The sequence below is a fragment of the Castanea sativa genome, chromosome 1 (assembly GCF_040712315.1).
Source record: "Castanea sativa cultivar Marrone di Chiusa Pesio chromosome 1, ASM4071231v1".
Taxonomy (NCBI): Eukaryota; Viridiplantae; Streptophyta; class Magnoliopsida; order Fagales; family Fagaceae; genus Castanea; species Castanea sativa.
The window spans coordinates 82,610,996-82,628,694 of record NC_134013.1 but is presented as its reverse complement, the minus strand read 5'-3'; the positions used below and the strand labels follow the sequence as shown (position 1 = coordinate 82,628,694).

At 35.5% G+C, this 17,699-nt stretch overlaps 1 protein-coding gene across 2 annotated transcripts; it reads left to right on the top strand.

The window, feature by feature from the left end:
* The first annotated feature begins 915 nt into the window (after window positions 1–915).
* LOC142621470 (DNA-directed RNA polymerase 3, chloroplastic) lies at window positions 916–17,666 on the top strand. Of its 2 annotated transcripts, none has more exons than XR_012841804.1 (19): window positions 916–1,896; window positions 3,266–3,469; window positions 3,585–3,718; window positions 3,965–4,034; window positions 4,539–4,597; window positions 4,887–5,004; window positions 5,596–5,709; window positions 7,910–8,041; window positions 8,324–8,740; window positions 9,933–9,983; window positions 10,914–10,984; window positions 11,167–11,251; window positions 11,373–11,532; window positions 11,999–12,073; window positions 12,247–12,336; window positions 12,993–13,040; window positions 13,131–13,245; window positions 15,667–15,770; window positions 16,853–17,666. XR_012841804.1 is itself a non-coding variant. In XM_075794722.1 (19 exons), exons 1-19 carry the CDS (start codon window positions 1,099–1,101, stop codon window positions 16,961–16,963), a joined length of 2,949 nt encoding a protein of 982 aa, XP_075650837.1. In that variant the 5' UTR covers window positions 916–1,098; the 3' UTR covers window positions 16,964–17,666. The 2 variants fall into 2 exon arrangements, 1 of the variants encoding a protein (XP_075650837.1); XM_075794722.1 differs by having other exon boundaries at window positions 11,380–11,532.
* Window positions 17,667–17,699: the final 33 nt, after the last annotated feature.

Below are 17,699 nucleotides of genomic sequence, written 5' to 3'. Positions count from 1 at the left end.
TTCATATTTCTTATTCAATCATTAAAAATTTTACTAGTTGAGTTAATTGGATTGGATCTTAAAGTTTACATTAAAAAAATTATCTGTATTTTTAATCCTTAAATCTCCACCAAATGTATTTTTCTGATTAAAATAAAAAATTATCTATATTTTACCTCTAAATTCTAATTTTAAATAACCACATTATCATTTCAAAAAATGCAACTGTGGTTCCTAACATTTTGCCCACCAAAAAAACCATGGAAACTACGGTTTTGTACATGATAAAGTGAATCTCTTCAATGTAGCACCAATCTTGTCCAATCCGCACCACAAGAATCTCTTCAAGGTCAAGATCAAGTAGTTTTGGTTCCTTGTCAAAAATATTTGGTCCTCAGACTTTTTTTTTTTTACATGCGGGGACATGTCCAATTCAATTGGGCAAGAAGCTGACTTAGCCACAGAATTGTTGACGTGTCATCTCATAATTAGTCTATACTCTACACATCATCTTTTATTCTTTTAAGTATCTGTTTGATAAAAAGCTTTTTATTTTTTATTTTTTACCTTTTTTTTTGTCTCAGTTTTTTTTATTTAAATTTATACAAACTAATTTTTTTTTTTAAATAGTGTAACTTTTTTATTTTTTGTCATATATATAACATTTAAAAACTATCAAAAATGATATTCATGGTCTCATATTTAACAAATAAATTATCAAAAACTACAAAACATTCAAATGGACACAATTCATCTAATCCCCCAATGTGATAAGACAATAAAGACGAAATTGAAATAGACTAAAAAATATCAGGGACTATAAATGAAACATAAATAAAACCATATAAAGACAAAAATGAAAACATCTCACAAATAAAGGGTAAAAAAAAAGAAAAAAAAAGAAGAGAATTCTAGCATATTTTTATTATATTTATTATAAGAAATATCTTCAAAATGGCCAAGGTTTTAGGGAGGTTTCACTGTCAACCTCTTCTTCTTCTTCTTCTTCTTCTTCACACATAGTGAGATTCACACACACACACACACACACACTGAGAGTTTCTCTTCCCATTCTTCATTCAAATCCTGTATGAACTATTTATTATTATCATCACCACAATGACATTCGCAGCCTCATTCTCTCCAAGTCCACAACCTCAAATATACACCAACACTTTGAAAAGACCCCTAAAACTCAACCCAAAGTCCCACAAAAACCTCGTCTTCCTCTTCAGCTCAAGCTCCAGTGCCTTCTTCAAACCTTCACTCTCTTCCACCACTACTTTCCCACTCAACCTCAAAACCCCTTCAAACCCAATTCAGTTCCACCCTTTGTCAGATTCAATCCATGACAATCTAGTCGAAGACCTTGAGAATTCTGTGAATTCTCACATACCCATTAACGAAATTTGCCAAATTACGCCGCTAGAATCGAGCCCGAGAATTTTCATCCAAGACCCACCTTGGATTGCCTCAATATTCTTGAAGGGTCTGTACAAAAAGACCAACCAAGAAGTGAAATTGGAGTGCAAAGAAATGGAGAAGAGGAAGTATAACTTGTTGAGGAGGAGGCAGATTAAGGCGGAGACCGAGGCGTGGGAGAGAATGGTGGAGGAGTATAGGGAGCTAGAAAGAGAAATGTGTGAGAAGAAGTTGGCTCCAACTTTGCCATATGTAAAGGCATTGTTTTTGGGATGGTTTGAGCCTTTGAGGGATGCAATAGAGAAGGAACAGAAGACGCAGCGGACGAAGAAGCATAAGGCGGCGTTTGCACCTCACATTGATTTGTTGCCGGCAGATAAGATGGCGGTTATTGTTATGCATAAGATGATGGGGTTGTTTATGATGGGAAATCAGGAGGGTTATGTTCAGGTTGTTCAGGCTGCAATTCAAATTGGTGTGGCTATAGAGCAGGAGGTGAGTGATAAAGTTCTGATTTTGTTCTGTTGCTTTCAGATTTTCAGTTAAAATTAGGTAAATAGTATGTTATTGGTTGTTACTTATATATAAAAAAAGTAATCTTATTGGTTGTTTGCATAGTTTTTAAATTAATGTCATAAAGTGTGCCGATATGTAGCTATGATTAAAAATATTTTAAGTCTGCAATGTTATTGAACTTATGCAGGAATTTCTCATTGTTTTCGAAGTATAATTAAGTCAATCTTAAGAAAAAGTGTAAAACATTAAAGTTGTGATTACAATCTATTTTCATAATGTTGGTTGCTTTGCTCTTCAATTTCCTATTGGGTACTAAATGGTTACTAGAAAAATATGGCAACAGCCTATGGGAAATCTTTTAGACTATAAAAATATGAAACATAAAAAGTTTTTTTTAGAAGGAAATAAAATTAGTGAAATTGTTTACATAGGGCAGATTTATAATTGGCATACTCAAATGATCAGATCCAACTGATCAACAAATCAGATGTCTGTCTGTGAAGTTAAGAAGTAGAAACTGAATTATGGCTTGGTCCAAGAACTAGTGAGCTGTATGCTCGATGGCATTGTCTGAATCTGTTGTAATTGTTGCTTGTGTCAGATTCCCACTGCTAGAGTTTGAATGGGTTATTGTCATGGTTCCAAGTAGCTCCCTGAAGCTGCCAGGATGTTAAAGGGGTCATTCTGAAAGAAAATCAAACACTCACATACAACAATCTCTTTTCATAAGTAAAAATAGTTAAGAAAATATATTTATTTTTAATAATTTGATAGTTAGGGGGGTGGGGGGATTTGACACTCACATACAACAATCTTATGGTCTTGGTTAATATGTGTATGAATTTCAGACAATAGAAGCCATGGTTGCTTTGTATTCTCTTTGTTTATGGTTATGCCTAGAACAGCGGTGGAGGTGTTGGTGTTTGTAGGATGAAATGGGTGCTTTGGCAGGCAAAAAATAGTGAGATTTGGTGAGTGATCCCCTCGTGTCACGTAGTGCAACTGGGGATGGAGGAACACTAGGTCATTTGAAGGTTTTGAGAAGTCAAGTGGCAATTTTGAGATCACCTTATGATTGGATAGCTGCAAATAATAGCATGACCTTCTCCACTTCACTTGATTTCTTGGACCTCCTAAATTCTGTTTCTTCTTTGTTCTATTTTACTTGTTCAGGCACTTATTAAAAAAAAAAAAAACTTGTTCAGGCGGCTTCTCTTATTTAGCACCCATGTTCTGGGGTTTTCATCTTTCTTGTACTTTTATATAATGCTTTATTTGTAAAAAAAAAAAAAACCATGCAAACATGTGGTGTAGTTACTTGATCTTATTATTGTTCTTATTTTCTCAGGTTAGAATTCATAGTTTCTTGGAGAAAACTAAAAATTCCCAGAGCAAGAAGATTGTAGCTGATACTGAAGATGGTCTGCACAAGGAGAAGCAGATACTCAGAAAACGTGTAAATAGTTTAATTAGAAAGAGAAAACTAAAGGAGGCACAGAAACTATTGAAGAAAGAAGAATTTAAGCCTTGGGGTCGAGATACCCAGGCTAAGGTTTGTGGCTATTTTGAATTTTCTTCCTCACTGGGCTAATATGTCAAAATTTCCTATTTATATTTTATTATTTTCTAAATTTGGAAATTAATTGTCCCCAAATGCTATTTTGCAGCTGGGAAGTCGTTTGATAGAATTATTAACTGAAACAGCTTATGTACAACCTCCACTTAACCAGTCAGCGGATGGTCCACCTGACATTCGACCTGCATTCAGGCATAAATTTAAGCCTGTAACAAAGAATCCAGGGTGAGAAGTTAATCTTTTTTCCTTTCCAGCAGATTATCTTTTAGGACTGGACCCAGTGCTTCTAAATTATGTTCACCTTCACACGGTCAATCATTTGGCCATTTCTCAAGATCGGAGTTGATTAATCTTTGTTAGTATTTGATGCTTAAGTTCCTCATATATTTTTATACTATGAGCCTGACCAGTGGTGAACTTTTATTCACTCATGTCAATATTGTCATTCTGAATCATTCTTGCTCCTTGTAGACACAAAATTGTGAAGAATTATGGGATTATAGAATGTGACCCTCTAATCCTTACGGGGCTTGATAAAACTGTAAGTTATCTCTTTTTGCTTTGATGTTACCTGTTTGGTGCATTAGAAATTAGTTTGGATTATGAACTCAATTAAATGCACTGTCATTTGGTGCAATTCTGTGACTTGAAATAGAAAAAAAAATACCACTTTGATCTGTGATATTACCCGTTTGGTCCACTTAAGATAATCAGATTATCAGAACCTAGTATATGCAAATGCATCAGCTTAATATTTCTTGCTTTTTCTACATATTTGCTAACATGTTGTCCAAGATATTGCATTTGAATGGACTTCATAATTTTTCAATTCTTTACTTTGGGGTGGTTCTACCAAAAGATGACATGAAGTTTCTAAGTGGGGATTATTCATCTTTCACTAAAGTGCATATTAGTCATGTTAATATTGTCAAACCTATTTGTAATTGCATGTTGAGATTCTGAGCATGGTGCAGGTATTGTGGATGTGAATTTGCTTTTAACTTCTGCTACTTAATTACTATCACATGTCTTTGTTTCTGTGCAGGCTAAGCATGCGTTGATTCCTTATGTGCCCATGTTGGTACCTCCCAAAAAATGGAAAGGGTATGATATAGATAGAATCAGTGATCTTAATGTTGAAGTTTTTCTTAGGGAGACTTGTTATTGGGTATGCTTATGTGGCTGTAAAGCTAACATGCTTCGTTAAGTTCTCCATCCCTTCCGAAATTGAAACAATAATTGATCTATGAGTGGAAAATTAAAAATTGTAATTATTGGAACTTAATAATTGACTTGAAATAGAAGAGAATAATTGGCAGTTGGCAGTCCGCTGCCTGAATATTGTTAATATTTTGCAATTCTTATTTTAAAAATCTTTTGAAACTCCCACCAGGTATGACAAGGGTGGGCATTTATTCCTACCTTCTTATGCCATGCGTACTCATGGATCTAGGAAGCAACAGGATGCAGTAAAGAATGTTCCTGTTAAACAGATGCAAAAGGTTTTTGAGGTAAGAGAAACAATTAAAGTTCTCTTATTTGCTTAATTTCATCTCTTTTCTAGTGGTATTAGGCCTAGGCTGAGGCCATAGATGGTGGCCATCTTTGTTGGTTATTTCCTTGTTCCATTTTTTTATTCCATTTTGTTTTTTCCCTTCCTTTGATAGTTGTAACTTCACGTTAAACTTAGCCGTGAAGATGCAAAGCTTGTTTTTTGTTGATGTGAGCATCAAAGGAGTGGCACATTTACTTTTGGAATTGTATTTAATAATCAGTTTTCCCTTTTTGTGTTAAAAAAAAACATTTTAATAATTTGTCTTTGTTTTACTCTCAACAGTTTCTCTACCAGTAATCATGTATAAGGACATATAAAATTCTAGACTGACTCATAATTTAAATGTATCCTAATTTATGGCTTTCTGGATGTTGTTTTCAACACGTTGTGTTAGTTTCTAAAATTCTAAATGCAGCACACTCTTTCTAGATGCATCATGCTTGATCACAGTTTGGATCTGATTAATAATGCTTCTTTAACTTGGGACTTGGGTTTAACTTTTTCTTCATCATGAAGTTGTTGACCTATTTCTGTTCTGAATGTACAGGCTCTGGATATGCTTGGTAACACCAAATGGAGAGTAAATAGAAGAGTATTTAGTGTAGTGGAGAGCATTTGGGCTAGAGGAGGCAATATTGCTGGCTTGGTTGACTGTGAAGATGTGAGTACCTAATGAAGTTTAACATCTGAGAAACAACAATGTCTCTCTTTTTTTTTTTCTTTTCCTTTCTTTTTTCTTTTTTGAAACATATGTTTTGTATTCTACTTTTCTTTACTTATTATAAAAAAAGGTTGCATTCTACTTTTGCATTACAGTCTTGTGAGCATTATTGAAATTAGTGTTTTCAAGGCTTGCTGTAAAGGGAGGGGCAACAAATTTGCACTAAGACATAGATTGATTGCCTCTGGGCATAGATATTCCTTGTGGACACCTGAAAGGTATTCTTTGCATCTGTTGGCATAAGCATGTACATCACATGGTGGGATTTGTTTTTCCTATGTAGCCATACCAGGCAAACCTTTTGTTGAGTGCTCCTCTATTATAGATTTTGCGGTTTGAAGTAAGCCATGGTCACCTTTAGAGCCAACCATTATTAAACCAAACTATCAATATTCTTTTACCTTTCACAACTAGTGAGGCCAAACAAAGCTTTCTTAAATTGAGTTGAGGGAAAACAGAGTACAGCTGTGTTGGCAACAAATTCCTACTTGCTGTGAGTTTCTCTCTAGAAATTGATCTCAGCTAGTGTTTCTGTTTCGTCCTCTTAAAAGAAATCCTTGCCTTTATTCTGCATTCATTGATTTTAGTTTCCTTTATCTTTAGTGCAAATTTTCCTCACAAAACTGGTTCAATCAAAGTTTTTTTCTTCCAGTTTTCAGTTTGCTGGATGTTGGTTGGGCAATATTTGAGGACTAAAGCGTTCCTGCTTTTCAGTTTGCTCGGTAGTGATAGGCATGTGTAGCTGATTGTTAGTTCTGCCTTTCTTTATTTTTCAACTTTTACCATATAATTAGTCCTATTATTGCAGTTTTCAGCTGCATATTCTTAACAATATGTCCAAATGTACTCTGTTGTGTTGAGTGTTTACTATTTAATTTGGGATGACAACTTCACTTTTTGAATTTTCATCTTTGATTGAATAATTAAAATGAGATATCTTTTTAATAAATTGTCAATTGCATCAATCTTTTCAAGGTCCTTGCCTCACCTCAGGGTTGAGACGTCACACCTTTGCCTTTTTGCTGTTTAATATATGCTTGTGAGGATGTGGTACTTGCAACAATATTATTATGGTTATTTTGCAGATGCAGGATGCCAGCACCCACCAAGTGATGGCTCCCATTTTGCAAATATTCTCTTTAACACCAAAATTGACTTGGTTGAATGATCCATGATATTAAATTTTGGTGAAGATAAAGGAAACTAAAATCAATGAAACTAAAAACTTTGATTGGACCAGTTTTGGGATTTCGTGGGTTCCCTCACGTTCGGTGACAAATTTTCTATTTAGTTGGTGGAATTGGTTGGGGAAGCATTCATCTCACATTTGGAATTTAGTTCCATTGTGTTTGATGTGATGTATTTGGAGGCAACGCAATCGGCGCACTTTCGAGGACTTGGATAGATCGGATGACCAGCTGCTTGCTCTCTTCTCAGGATTCCTTTTTGATTGGTCTAGGGCTTGGGGGCTTACGTCTAGTGATTCTCTCCCTTTGTTCCTTAGTTCTCTCTTTCTTTGTAATTAGTGTTTCTTTTTTGTTTTTGCTTTTTTCTTCTTTTTTTGTATTGTTTGATATGCTTTGTGCTTCTTTGCATTTAGCAATTTTTTGAATATAGATCTTTCTTACTTATCAAAAAAAAAATGCCATTTTGGTTCCTAGATTGGGGTCGCTATCAATTTGGTCCTTATATTTTTGGTATTTAGTCATTTTCGTCCTTGTTATTTTCAACTTGTAGTCAATTTGGTCATTTCCGTCAACTCACTAACGAAAATTGATTGCGAGTTGACTACAAGTTGAAAATAACAAGGACTAAATTGACCGTCACCAAAGTGTGGGACCAAATTGACAATAACCCCAAAATGTAGGGGCAAAAATGATTTTTTTGCCTTATTGTTTGGCTAATATATCCATGATATTAGATAATTATATTATTTCCCTGACACATTGAGACAACCCATAAGAAATGCTATTGACTAAAGATCACTCAATCAATTGCTTTGTGGTAAAACTGTCCTGGATTGAATTTTGTAGTTTCTTTTGATTGGTAATTTTTATAGCTAATTATAGTAGGGTTGTTGTGTTCATCTGTTTCTTAACTATTTCATCTGGCCTGTATTTATGCTTCCATTTTCTTGTAGGTGCCTATACCTGAGAAGCCATCCTCAGAGGATTTAACAGAAATTCAAGAATGGAAATGGAGTTGGAGAAAGGCAAAGAAGATTAATCTAGAGAGGCATTCTCAACGATGTGACACTGAACTTAAGCTTTCTGTAAGATCTTCAGTTCTCACATATGAATTTAATTAATAAACTTATGTTAGTGTCTTGTGACATTGGGAAGTCCATCGATCCACTTGCTAAGCTGGTTATCTTGTAATCCTGCATATGTCACAACAACAAAAGGGGGGAAAATGTTATGTGTAATTTATTGTGAATAGGTAATATAAATGCGATTTAACTGTATAAAACTTTCTAAACTTTGGTGGGAAGAATTGCGTTCACATATGCTATTCCTTTTGTAAGTATTGATATCGATCAAACTCATTGATATAGGTGGCTCGAACAATGATTGATGAGGAAGGCTTTTATTATCCTCACAATCTTGATTTTCGTGGCCGAGCATACCCAATGCATCCACATTTGAATCATTTGAGTTCTGATCTCTGTCGAGGGATACTTGAGTTTGCTGAAGGACGACCGCTAGGAAAGTCTGGCTTACACTGGCTGAAGATACATTTAGCAAACCTGTATTCAGGTGGTGTTGAGAAGCTTTCACATGATGGACGTTTAGCCTTTGTTGATAATCATCTCGATGATATATTTGATTCAGCAGACAACCCTGTTCATGGAAACCAGTGGTGGTTAACAGCTGAAGATCCTTTTCAATTCTTAGCTGCTTGTATTAATCTTTCAGAAGCCTTAAGAAGCTCATCACCACATACCGTCATCTCCCACCTGCCGATTCATCAGGTAAAGTGATACATCTGAAGCCATAAAGTAGTGAAAATAAAAATCTAGCTCATGCCAATATCTCCAAAATGAAAATATATCGTTAATTTTTTTAATAATTATTAACTTGATTTCTGTAAGTAAATCATCCCTTATGTTTTTATAAATTCAAAGCAAAATGAAAATGTACTCTTTAGGCTCATCCTTGGTGTAGATATCCTCTATATTTGTATGAATATCTGGCACACTCAGAAATTGTTAGTTCAAAGGGAACCTTTTGTTTCTTTTGCAGCATGGAGCAATGTCAAAGTTCTTTGTTCTATTTTCCTTTTGACTAACAGGCACCGTTAATTTTGTCAATTTTCCCACCAAATATCTAATTGAGGTGTTCTTGGATTTGTAAGGACCTGATGTGGAGCAAAGTCCTTAAACTATTTTAGTTACTCTTCCTGCTAGACTCAGAATGAACTTGATGAGTTTGCTTCTTTTGTCATCAAATATGCTATTATTGTCATAGGCTGGACCTCTGGAGAATGTCATCTTACTATCATAATGTTAACTTTTTAAGTCTGATAATTCACATAATTGTGTAGAAGTAATCAAGTTAATACTTTTGAATTCCATTATAGCCAGATGTTATTGGAATATAAAGTTAACACACTAGTGACAGCATGTCTTTGATAAGAGACAATTCTGTTAAAGTCACAACAGTGATTTCTTTGTGCACGGTTTTATAAAGTAGCATATACTAGGCTATCATTTCGGATTTTGGATCAAATTTTGGTGTTTAAAATATTCTTAAAGAAGTCATCAGATATTTTCATGTATGTCATATATGGAGGTCACTAACTATCGATTCGTGATTTGTAGCCATCTTCTTTCTGTGCTACAGTCTGTGTTGAGCTTTGCCACTTTAAAGAAACGTCTGAGAGTGACCTATTACCTCATGCCTTTTTCACTAAATTTTGTTGATATTTTTTCTTGCTTGTATTTTTATCGATGTCTTTTCCATTGTTTTTTCTAAAACTAAAAGCTATCTATTATCTTATGTTGATTTTTTTATCCCTTTCCTTGGGCGTTCTTGATAATTTTCTTGCATAATTCTTTATTGTATACCTTTTCCATCGTTTCTTTACCTTTCTTATATTAATGTTTCTTTATTTAGTGTTTTTTTGGGGAGTATATTATTAATGCAGAGCTCAAATATTTTTAGGATGGTTCATGCAATGGTTTACAGCACTATGCAGCTCTGGGAAGAGACAGTGTAAGTTTGCTTTGTCCACATGTACACTTTTTGTTATCTGCGCTAGATGATTTATTCTTTGCTCGTCACACTCCAGATGTGTTTCCTTATTAGATTTTTGTGTTTCCTGAAATAAATGGTTCCAGAACTCATAAGGCTGATGTTACAATATAATTTAACATTCATTTATGGCTCTGGTGGGTACTTAGACTAAGTTGACTTGGTAGATCAACTCAAATTCCATTTGTTTTCATTTTTGGTCAGAATATTTTATTTGTTGTCTTCTTTGTTGAATGCAATTTTGTGCTGGAAATTTTAGAAATTATTTCCTTTTCCTTATTTCACTTTTCAATTATTTTGAGATGCCTTTACCAGCATCATTCTTTCATGTTATGCAACTTGTTCGGTAATATAGCTTCATGAACATATAATGTCAATGATGAGAACTGTTTTCTATTATCAGACTTTATTTTTCTTTTAAAATTTTCGTCATTGTTTGTACAAATCTAGAAGGTCCTTAATGATTGACTTATTCCCAGCTCTGATGTTCTAGCCATTTTGCTGGAAATCATTTCTTTTAGCAACCTAGGAGGCATGCTTTAAATTTTCACGAAGTTGTTTCCTGGTGTTCTGAGTTGCTAAATATGAAGAGCATTGATTTGAAAATCATTCTACTACTTGATTTGAAATCTGGTTATAAACTCTACTTCTGTAGCTTTTACTGCAAAATTGAGTTTAAATCCTTGCATGGTGCTTGCCAAGTGTAAAATGTTGTAAAAGCTGTGCCTGAAATTCTATTTGTTTCTTTCTTTGATCAGAATATTTTATCTGATTCCTTACATTATACAATCTGATCATTGAGTACTTATGGTATAAGATCTTTGTTTTGCTGATTGATTTGAAATGCAATTGTGTCCTAACTTGTCTCCTGTGGTAAATTCATATTCTCAGATGGAAGCAGCTGCAGTCAACTTAACTGCTGGTGACAAACCTGCTGATGTTTACTCTGAAATTGCTGTGAGGTATTTTAAGATTTAGTTTTAGCATATTAACTTGATCATTACCTCCCATAGGTCTCAGAGACACATTCGATGTCTTCTGTATGCATACTCAACAGTTTATGTTCTGTTTAGTGAAAACTCAATGGTCAACACTTCTGTGTAATACCTCCATTGCCTTATCTTCTACATGTTAATGTGGGCAGGGTGCATGATATTATGAAAAAGGACAGCAACAAGGACCCAGCTACAAATCCACATGCTTTATTAGCGAAGGTCTTAATTGATCAGGTTGGTCTTCCTCATTTCTTCTGAGTTTTGCATTGTACTACCAAAGAAAATTTACATATCAAAATTTCTGATTTTTTAAATACTTTTTGCCTTTTCAACTGACAGTTTTAGGTTGTTGAAGTTTTCAGGTCGATCGGAAATTGGTGAAACAAACAGTGATGACTTCAGTATATGGGGTTACTTATGTTGGGGCACGGGAGCAGATAAAAAGAAGACTAGAGGAGAAAGGTCTCATTACTGATGACAGACAACTGTTTACTGCAGCTTGCTATGCTGCTAAAGTAAGCAACCAGCCACTTAAACAGTTGGGAATTGGTTCTAGCTATTAGAGACCATATTTGCCTCGAAATGCATATTCTGATAATATGTTAGGGGGTCTGGGGTTACTTGCGGTTCTTGGATTTATTTATGAAGAAAATTCTCCAGGAAGTTGAAGATAGAATGCAAAGTCAGCCAGTTTGGTGTTATATTTTAAGTATCAGATTTTAGACCTAGATGATGGGCTTGCATAACAGCATAATTATAAGTTATTTTATAATGGTTTTTGGGTTACCATCATGTGAGTGATGGTGGGACCCACTGTGGAACCCACCACCTCCACATGATGATGCAGAGTAATACAAGACCTGTGTGGAAATATAATTTCCTGTAGTTCTTTGAATCTCATATTTACATGCTTTTGTGATTCTAAACACTAGCATATTACAGCTGAATTTTCCTGTCAACAATTTATTCTCTTTTTTATAGGTAACATTGGCTGCCCTTGGAGAGATTTTTGAAGCTGCACGTGGCATTATGGGTTGGCTTGGTGATTGTGCCAAGGTATATGTGTTCTTTTCAAAATCTGGATATGAAATTTCACTGACAGCTCAAATGGAATTTCCTGTTCCCACAAGAATGGGTGGAGGGTGAGATCATGGATTCAAAACCCACCAGGTGTGTGTAATTACAAATAAATAAATAAATCTGAACTGTTGAAATATGAACTTCTGCAGATAATTGCTTCAGAAAATCAACCTGTGCGTTGGACCACTCCTCTTGGTCTCCCAGTAGTACAACCCTACTGCAGAAGTGAAAGGCATCTTGTGAGTGTGACTTCTGATTATTACTGATCCAAATAGAGGTCATGTACATTTTGTAATATCTTTAATGGCTGGCACAAGGAAGTGGAAATCGTTTATGAGTAAATTATTAGGGATAGTGTTGTTTGGTAAGAGGTCATCAATAGATGATCAGTGAGTATCTCATCAGCTGCACTGGGGAAAATTGTGTTAAAACCAAATAAAAAAATTGGTTATCTTGTTGCTTAAAGCGTGTTGTATGGATAGATGACTCAATAGTCACTGACTCACTGGCATATGGAATAACAGTTGTGACCTCAACTTTCTGTTGATGTGAAATGACTTGAGTGGCAACAAAACTTGAGGCTACAGATTTGGTGAACACTGTTGATACAAAAAAAGAAAACACACATGTGCACGCACACATTGACCACTTTTGATACTGGCTCATTGTAGGATGCAAAAACCATATTTGGTTCAAAATTTTACTCGATAGTATCATTCGGGAAAAGTGACTAATTTTTATGCTAGCCAACAATCCATTTTCTGGGCTTGGGACTGCTTACGAGTAAAAAATAAAACACTAAGTAATAATACAGGCCGAGTTACTCCAATATTATCTAATCTGCTCCATAAATAATCTAAATATTGTACTAACTTTTCTGACAATGGGGCTGCAGATAAGGACGTCTCTTCAGATTTTGGCTTTGCAGCGGGAGGGTAACATGGTAGGCTTATGTCATGGTCTTGTTTTCAGCATTTCTTTCCTTGATATTATATTCAGTCATTGGAGAACTTCATTATTATGTCAATTTCAGGTAGATGTTAGAAAACAGAGAACTGCATTTCCTCCAAATTTTGTACACTCGCTTGACGGTACACACATGATGATGACTGCTGTTGCCTGCAGGGATGCTGGCTTACGTTTTGCAGGTTTGTCATGCTATTCTGTATTTGATTGAGCTTGAACTATTCACTAAGAGCCTTGAAGTATACTTTTAAATTGTTTAAAAATTCGGACGTGGATTGGGTGTGAAGATATAACTGAGTTTATCTTGATTAACAAAATGAAATTACTTTGTATGGAGTCATGGAGCGTACTGCATGTTCTGCAATTGCAATAATTATCGCATGTGTCCACTCTTTTCACAAGCCTATGGGCCCCATGGGTGTGGGACCCACGGACCTGTGAGAGGCATGTTTCCTCCTACATTTGGCAATTCACCATTGGCAATTTATTTGTATGTTTCTTAAATGCATAGTTCTGTGTTGAATTTTACGATATGTTGCCAAGAATATAACTTGGTAACTTCAGATGACAAGGGAAAAAACAAAGACTTTCCCTATTTATTAATTAACATTCTCATTATTTTGGCAAAGATTGCATAGTTTTGCTTTAAAATTAAGTCATATATTGTCATGGAAAGAGTTAAAAAGTAATACAATGATTCACTGACGCCAATGAGCTTTAGCTCAAGTGTTACTTGCTTCTCCCATAAGAATGGGTCAAGGGTGATGTCATGGGTTCTAAAATTACATCCTTCCTATCCCTTTGAATGTGGCTAGACGTATTGAGAAGTTACAAAGAGATTTTCTTTGGGGAGGATTGGGAGATGAATTCAAATATCACTTGGTGAGTTGGGGGAATGTGTGTGAGCCACTCCAAAATGGGGGGCTAGGCGTTCAAAATTTGGTTCTATATAATCAAGCATTGTTGGGGAAATGGTTATGACAGTATGTGGAGAGGGAGGCACTGTGGAGAAGGGTTATTGACTTAAAGTATGGAAGTTTATGGGGGTTGGTGGGGTTGGTGTTCCAACAGTGTTCAAGGGCCTTATGGGGTTTATCTTTGTTTGGAAGAGCATAAGGAAAGGGTGGGAGAAGTTCTGTAGTTGTGTTAGTTTTAAGGCAGGGGACAGTTCTTCTATTATATTTTGGCATGATCCTTGGTGTGGAGGACCTCCTTTAAAGGAGATGTTCCCTGAACTGTATGGCATTCCTCGTTACTGAGATGCATCAGTAGTAGAGCTAATCTCTCTCTTGGGGGACAGCTACCACTGGAATATTAATTTTCATCCGATCAGTCCAAGATTGGGAGTTAGAGTCTGTGGCCTCCTTAATAGACTTGCTATATTCTGGAGTGTGGAAAGGGGAAGGGGTGGATAAGATATGGTGGAAACCGTCTGCTTGGGGAACTTTAGATGTTAGATCCTTCTATAAAGCTTTACAAATCCCCTTCTCATATTCCTTTTCCGTGGAAGACTGTGTGGGGCTCCAAAGTGCCTTCAAGGATTAATTTCTTTGTATGGACAATGGTGTTGGGTAGAATTTTGGCTAATGATAATTTGAGGAAGTGTCGGCTTGTTGTGGATTGGTGTTGTTTGTGTAAGAGGGCAGGGAAGTCTTCTAACCATCTTCTCTTGCGTTGCCCGATAGCTAGTCAGTTGTGGAGTATGGTGTCTATGCTTTTTGGGGGTTTTTTTTGTGTTTTGCCCAAGGATGTAGTGGAATTATTAGCTTGCTGGCCAGGCAAGTTCAGGAAGCATAGAAATGGGGTGATTTGGAAGTTGAACATGGTTCCCCATTGTTTGATGTGGGGTATTTGGAGGGAGAGAAATGCTCGAACTATTGAAGGAAACAAAAGTTCCATTTTTTCGTTAGTTGTTTTGCTTGATGGATGAACTCTGTTTTCTTCTTAGTACACGTCCTGTGTGCTCTAGCCCCTTTTGTACTAGTGTTTTTTTTTTTTTCAATGAAGTATTTTACTTATTAAAAAAAAGAAAAAGGTTTCTAAAGCTGGGTGCATGCGTAACTTACCAATAAACAAATAAAAATGCTACGATTTACTGAATTTGTCCGATTTTTTGTCTCAACACACTGAATTTCATAATCTTGCTTCAAATTTGACTTGCACTTAGATGTGTAAGGCTTTGATACATTAATATCAAATTTGTCAGTATGATGTGTAATTGTTTCTCTATATTACCACAACTTTCCAAAATTTCATAATCTTGCTTCAAATTTGACTTGCACTCAGATGTGCTGCAAGGCTTTGATACATTAATACCTGACACATGGTATGAAAATATGAATATCATGCTAAAAGTGAAAAATTAAAGTTAAATTGTGACAACTCAAGTATAAGAAGCACTGTTTATCATTAAAAAAAATCTAATATATTTGGCTTTTGTTGAATGTAAAAAAAAAAAGGAAAAATTCTGACTTGTCTATATATGTGAAACTTCAATCCTGCTATATGTGCTACTTGTGAAGATCTGAGAGAGAAACTGTGTTAAAAGCCGTTTTAATTTCTACATCAATTCTCACGATCCTGTCAAATAAATTTGTTTACAGGGGTGCACGACTCCTTCTGGACACATGCGAGTGATGTGGACAAAATGAATCAGATACTTAGAGAAAAGTTTGTGGAGCTTTATAGCAAGCCAATACTTGAAAATGTAAGTATTTCATGACCTGGATTAACTAGCAAAATTGTTAATTGAAAGCTATCGTGGGCTTGTATTTGCTACGTAACAATTTCAGGGTCTCTCTGCTCCCCTCCCAAAAAAAAGTCCTTTGCTGGGGAAAATAAGTGGATTTAAAAGTTTCACTTTTTCAGCAACTTAATTAGAATGCTTTGTGTATTATGACGCATTCCAATGTTGGGAGAAAACTTGCAGCCCTTTCTTCTGTGACTTTATTAGAAGGCTTTTTAATATAAAATGGCACTTCAAACAATGCCTTGAATCAGGTAATATGCAGAAACCCATTTTACAAATGACACACACACACACAGACATTTATAGCGTGCCAATACTTGAAATGTAAGCACCATGACCCTGTTTCTCTTCATTAACAAGAGGCCTAAATCGAGAACTGACATGAGTCTATGTTAACTTTACCTAGGGAAGAATGAATATATATTCCCAAATGAATGATTTCCTGAGACATCAACATAATAATCATCTTCTTAAAAATACCAATAATAATAAAGAAATAAATTAATTGTCTCTTGCAAAGGGAAAACAGGAAATGAATCTAAAAGCTGTGGCACTTCCGTATGTGGTGAATAAGTTGATTGTATGGCTGATGTGGACAATGGACACCTGCAAAAAGGTAACTGTAAGGACACCGGTGTGGTGCTGGTGGCAAGGTCTTTGATGCTAAAGGCATTGAACATTCTCCTTGTTGGAAAAGAAGTAGTCTGTGTTTTTTATAATCAGTGCATACCTAAAAAATAGAATGGAATTTTCGTTTATAATGAGGCTTGATGGCAAATATTTGCTTGGCCAGTTGGCTGCATCAAAGTGTAGAGATGCATAAATTGATACATACATCTGCACATACATAATACACCAGAGAGACACCCACACCCTCATATATTGCTTCAGTTTTGATTTATTCATCAGGATCATTGGTTGTAATTAAGTTTCTCAGACTTTTTTTTTTTTTTTTTTTTCTGGAGAAAAGAGAAAAATGAATGAATATCCCATCTTTCTCATTTGACATAATTATAGCTTTTAATTCTTCTTGTCTCCAGTTGCTTGAGAGCTTCCAGGCGTCATATCCAGAACTGATGTTTCCTCCCCTCCCAAAGAGAGGTGACTTTGACTTGCGAAAGGTTCTTGAATCTCCATACTTTTTCAACTGATCCTTCATGCAAGAGCAACAATCATATCCTTATGTAGAAGCATTTTTATATCTGATGCAAAAAGTGTCATCGAGTTTTCTGAGAAAATTCATCCACCAAAGTGGACTTGAAATTGGAGTGGGAAAGCGCAGCACATGGTTGCCTCTGTAGAGGCTGACAAGTGGACAAAAATTTGATCCATGCTGTTTCCTGCAAGGACTCTTGTCCTGATATAGTGATTAAAATCATAGCAGAACAGGCTGGTTTTGGATTGAAGGCTATGGAAGGCAGCTTGATCAGGAGGCTGATGGCTGAAATTCTCTATAATGAAAATTTATACTACTACATTGGTTGATTTTTTGAGGGAAGATAGACGCAGATGAAATATTTGCCGCAAACGTTTCTTTGCAGTAGGAGCTAATTTTAAGAGGTCATCTTAGGGATGCAAAATCAAGAGTTTTCTTTGTACCCTTTTTATTTTTTATTTTTTTTTGTGGGGAAGAAGGGGGGAACAATTGTTCCCATGTAATTTGTTGTACACAAGTTGTATCAAATAGAAAGGCAGGAAGGGATTTACTGTAGTATTCATATGTTGAAAAGGCAAACTCAAGTGCATCTCTGTGGTAGATAATAAACTTGAAAGGATTTTTCCCCCTTTTTTGTGAAATCCTTTTTCATACTGAATATCGAAATAGCAGAAGAAAAATTGTGGATGTTTAGTACATGTTTCAGCCTTGTATGCAGCTTTTGACTGATT

Bases quoted from the DNA above. Each gene is read 5' to 3' on its own strand.
- LOC142621470 (XM_075794722.1), top strand. From the start codon at position 1,099: ATGACATTCGCAGCCTCATTCTCTCCAAGTCCACAACCTCAAATATAC. The intron at 3,470-3,584 runs GTTTGTGGCTAT...GCTATTTTGCAG, and splicing joins GTCGAGATACCCAGGCTAAG to CTGGGAAGTCGTTTGATAGA. The intron at 12,074-12,246 runs GTATATGTGTTC...GAACTTCTGCAG, and splicing joins GGCTTGGTGATTGTGCCAAG to ATAATTGCTTCAGAAAATCA.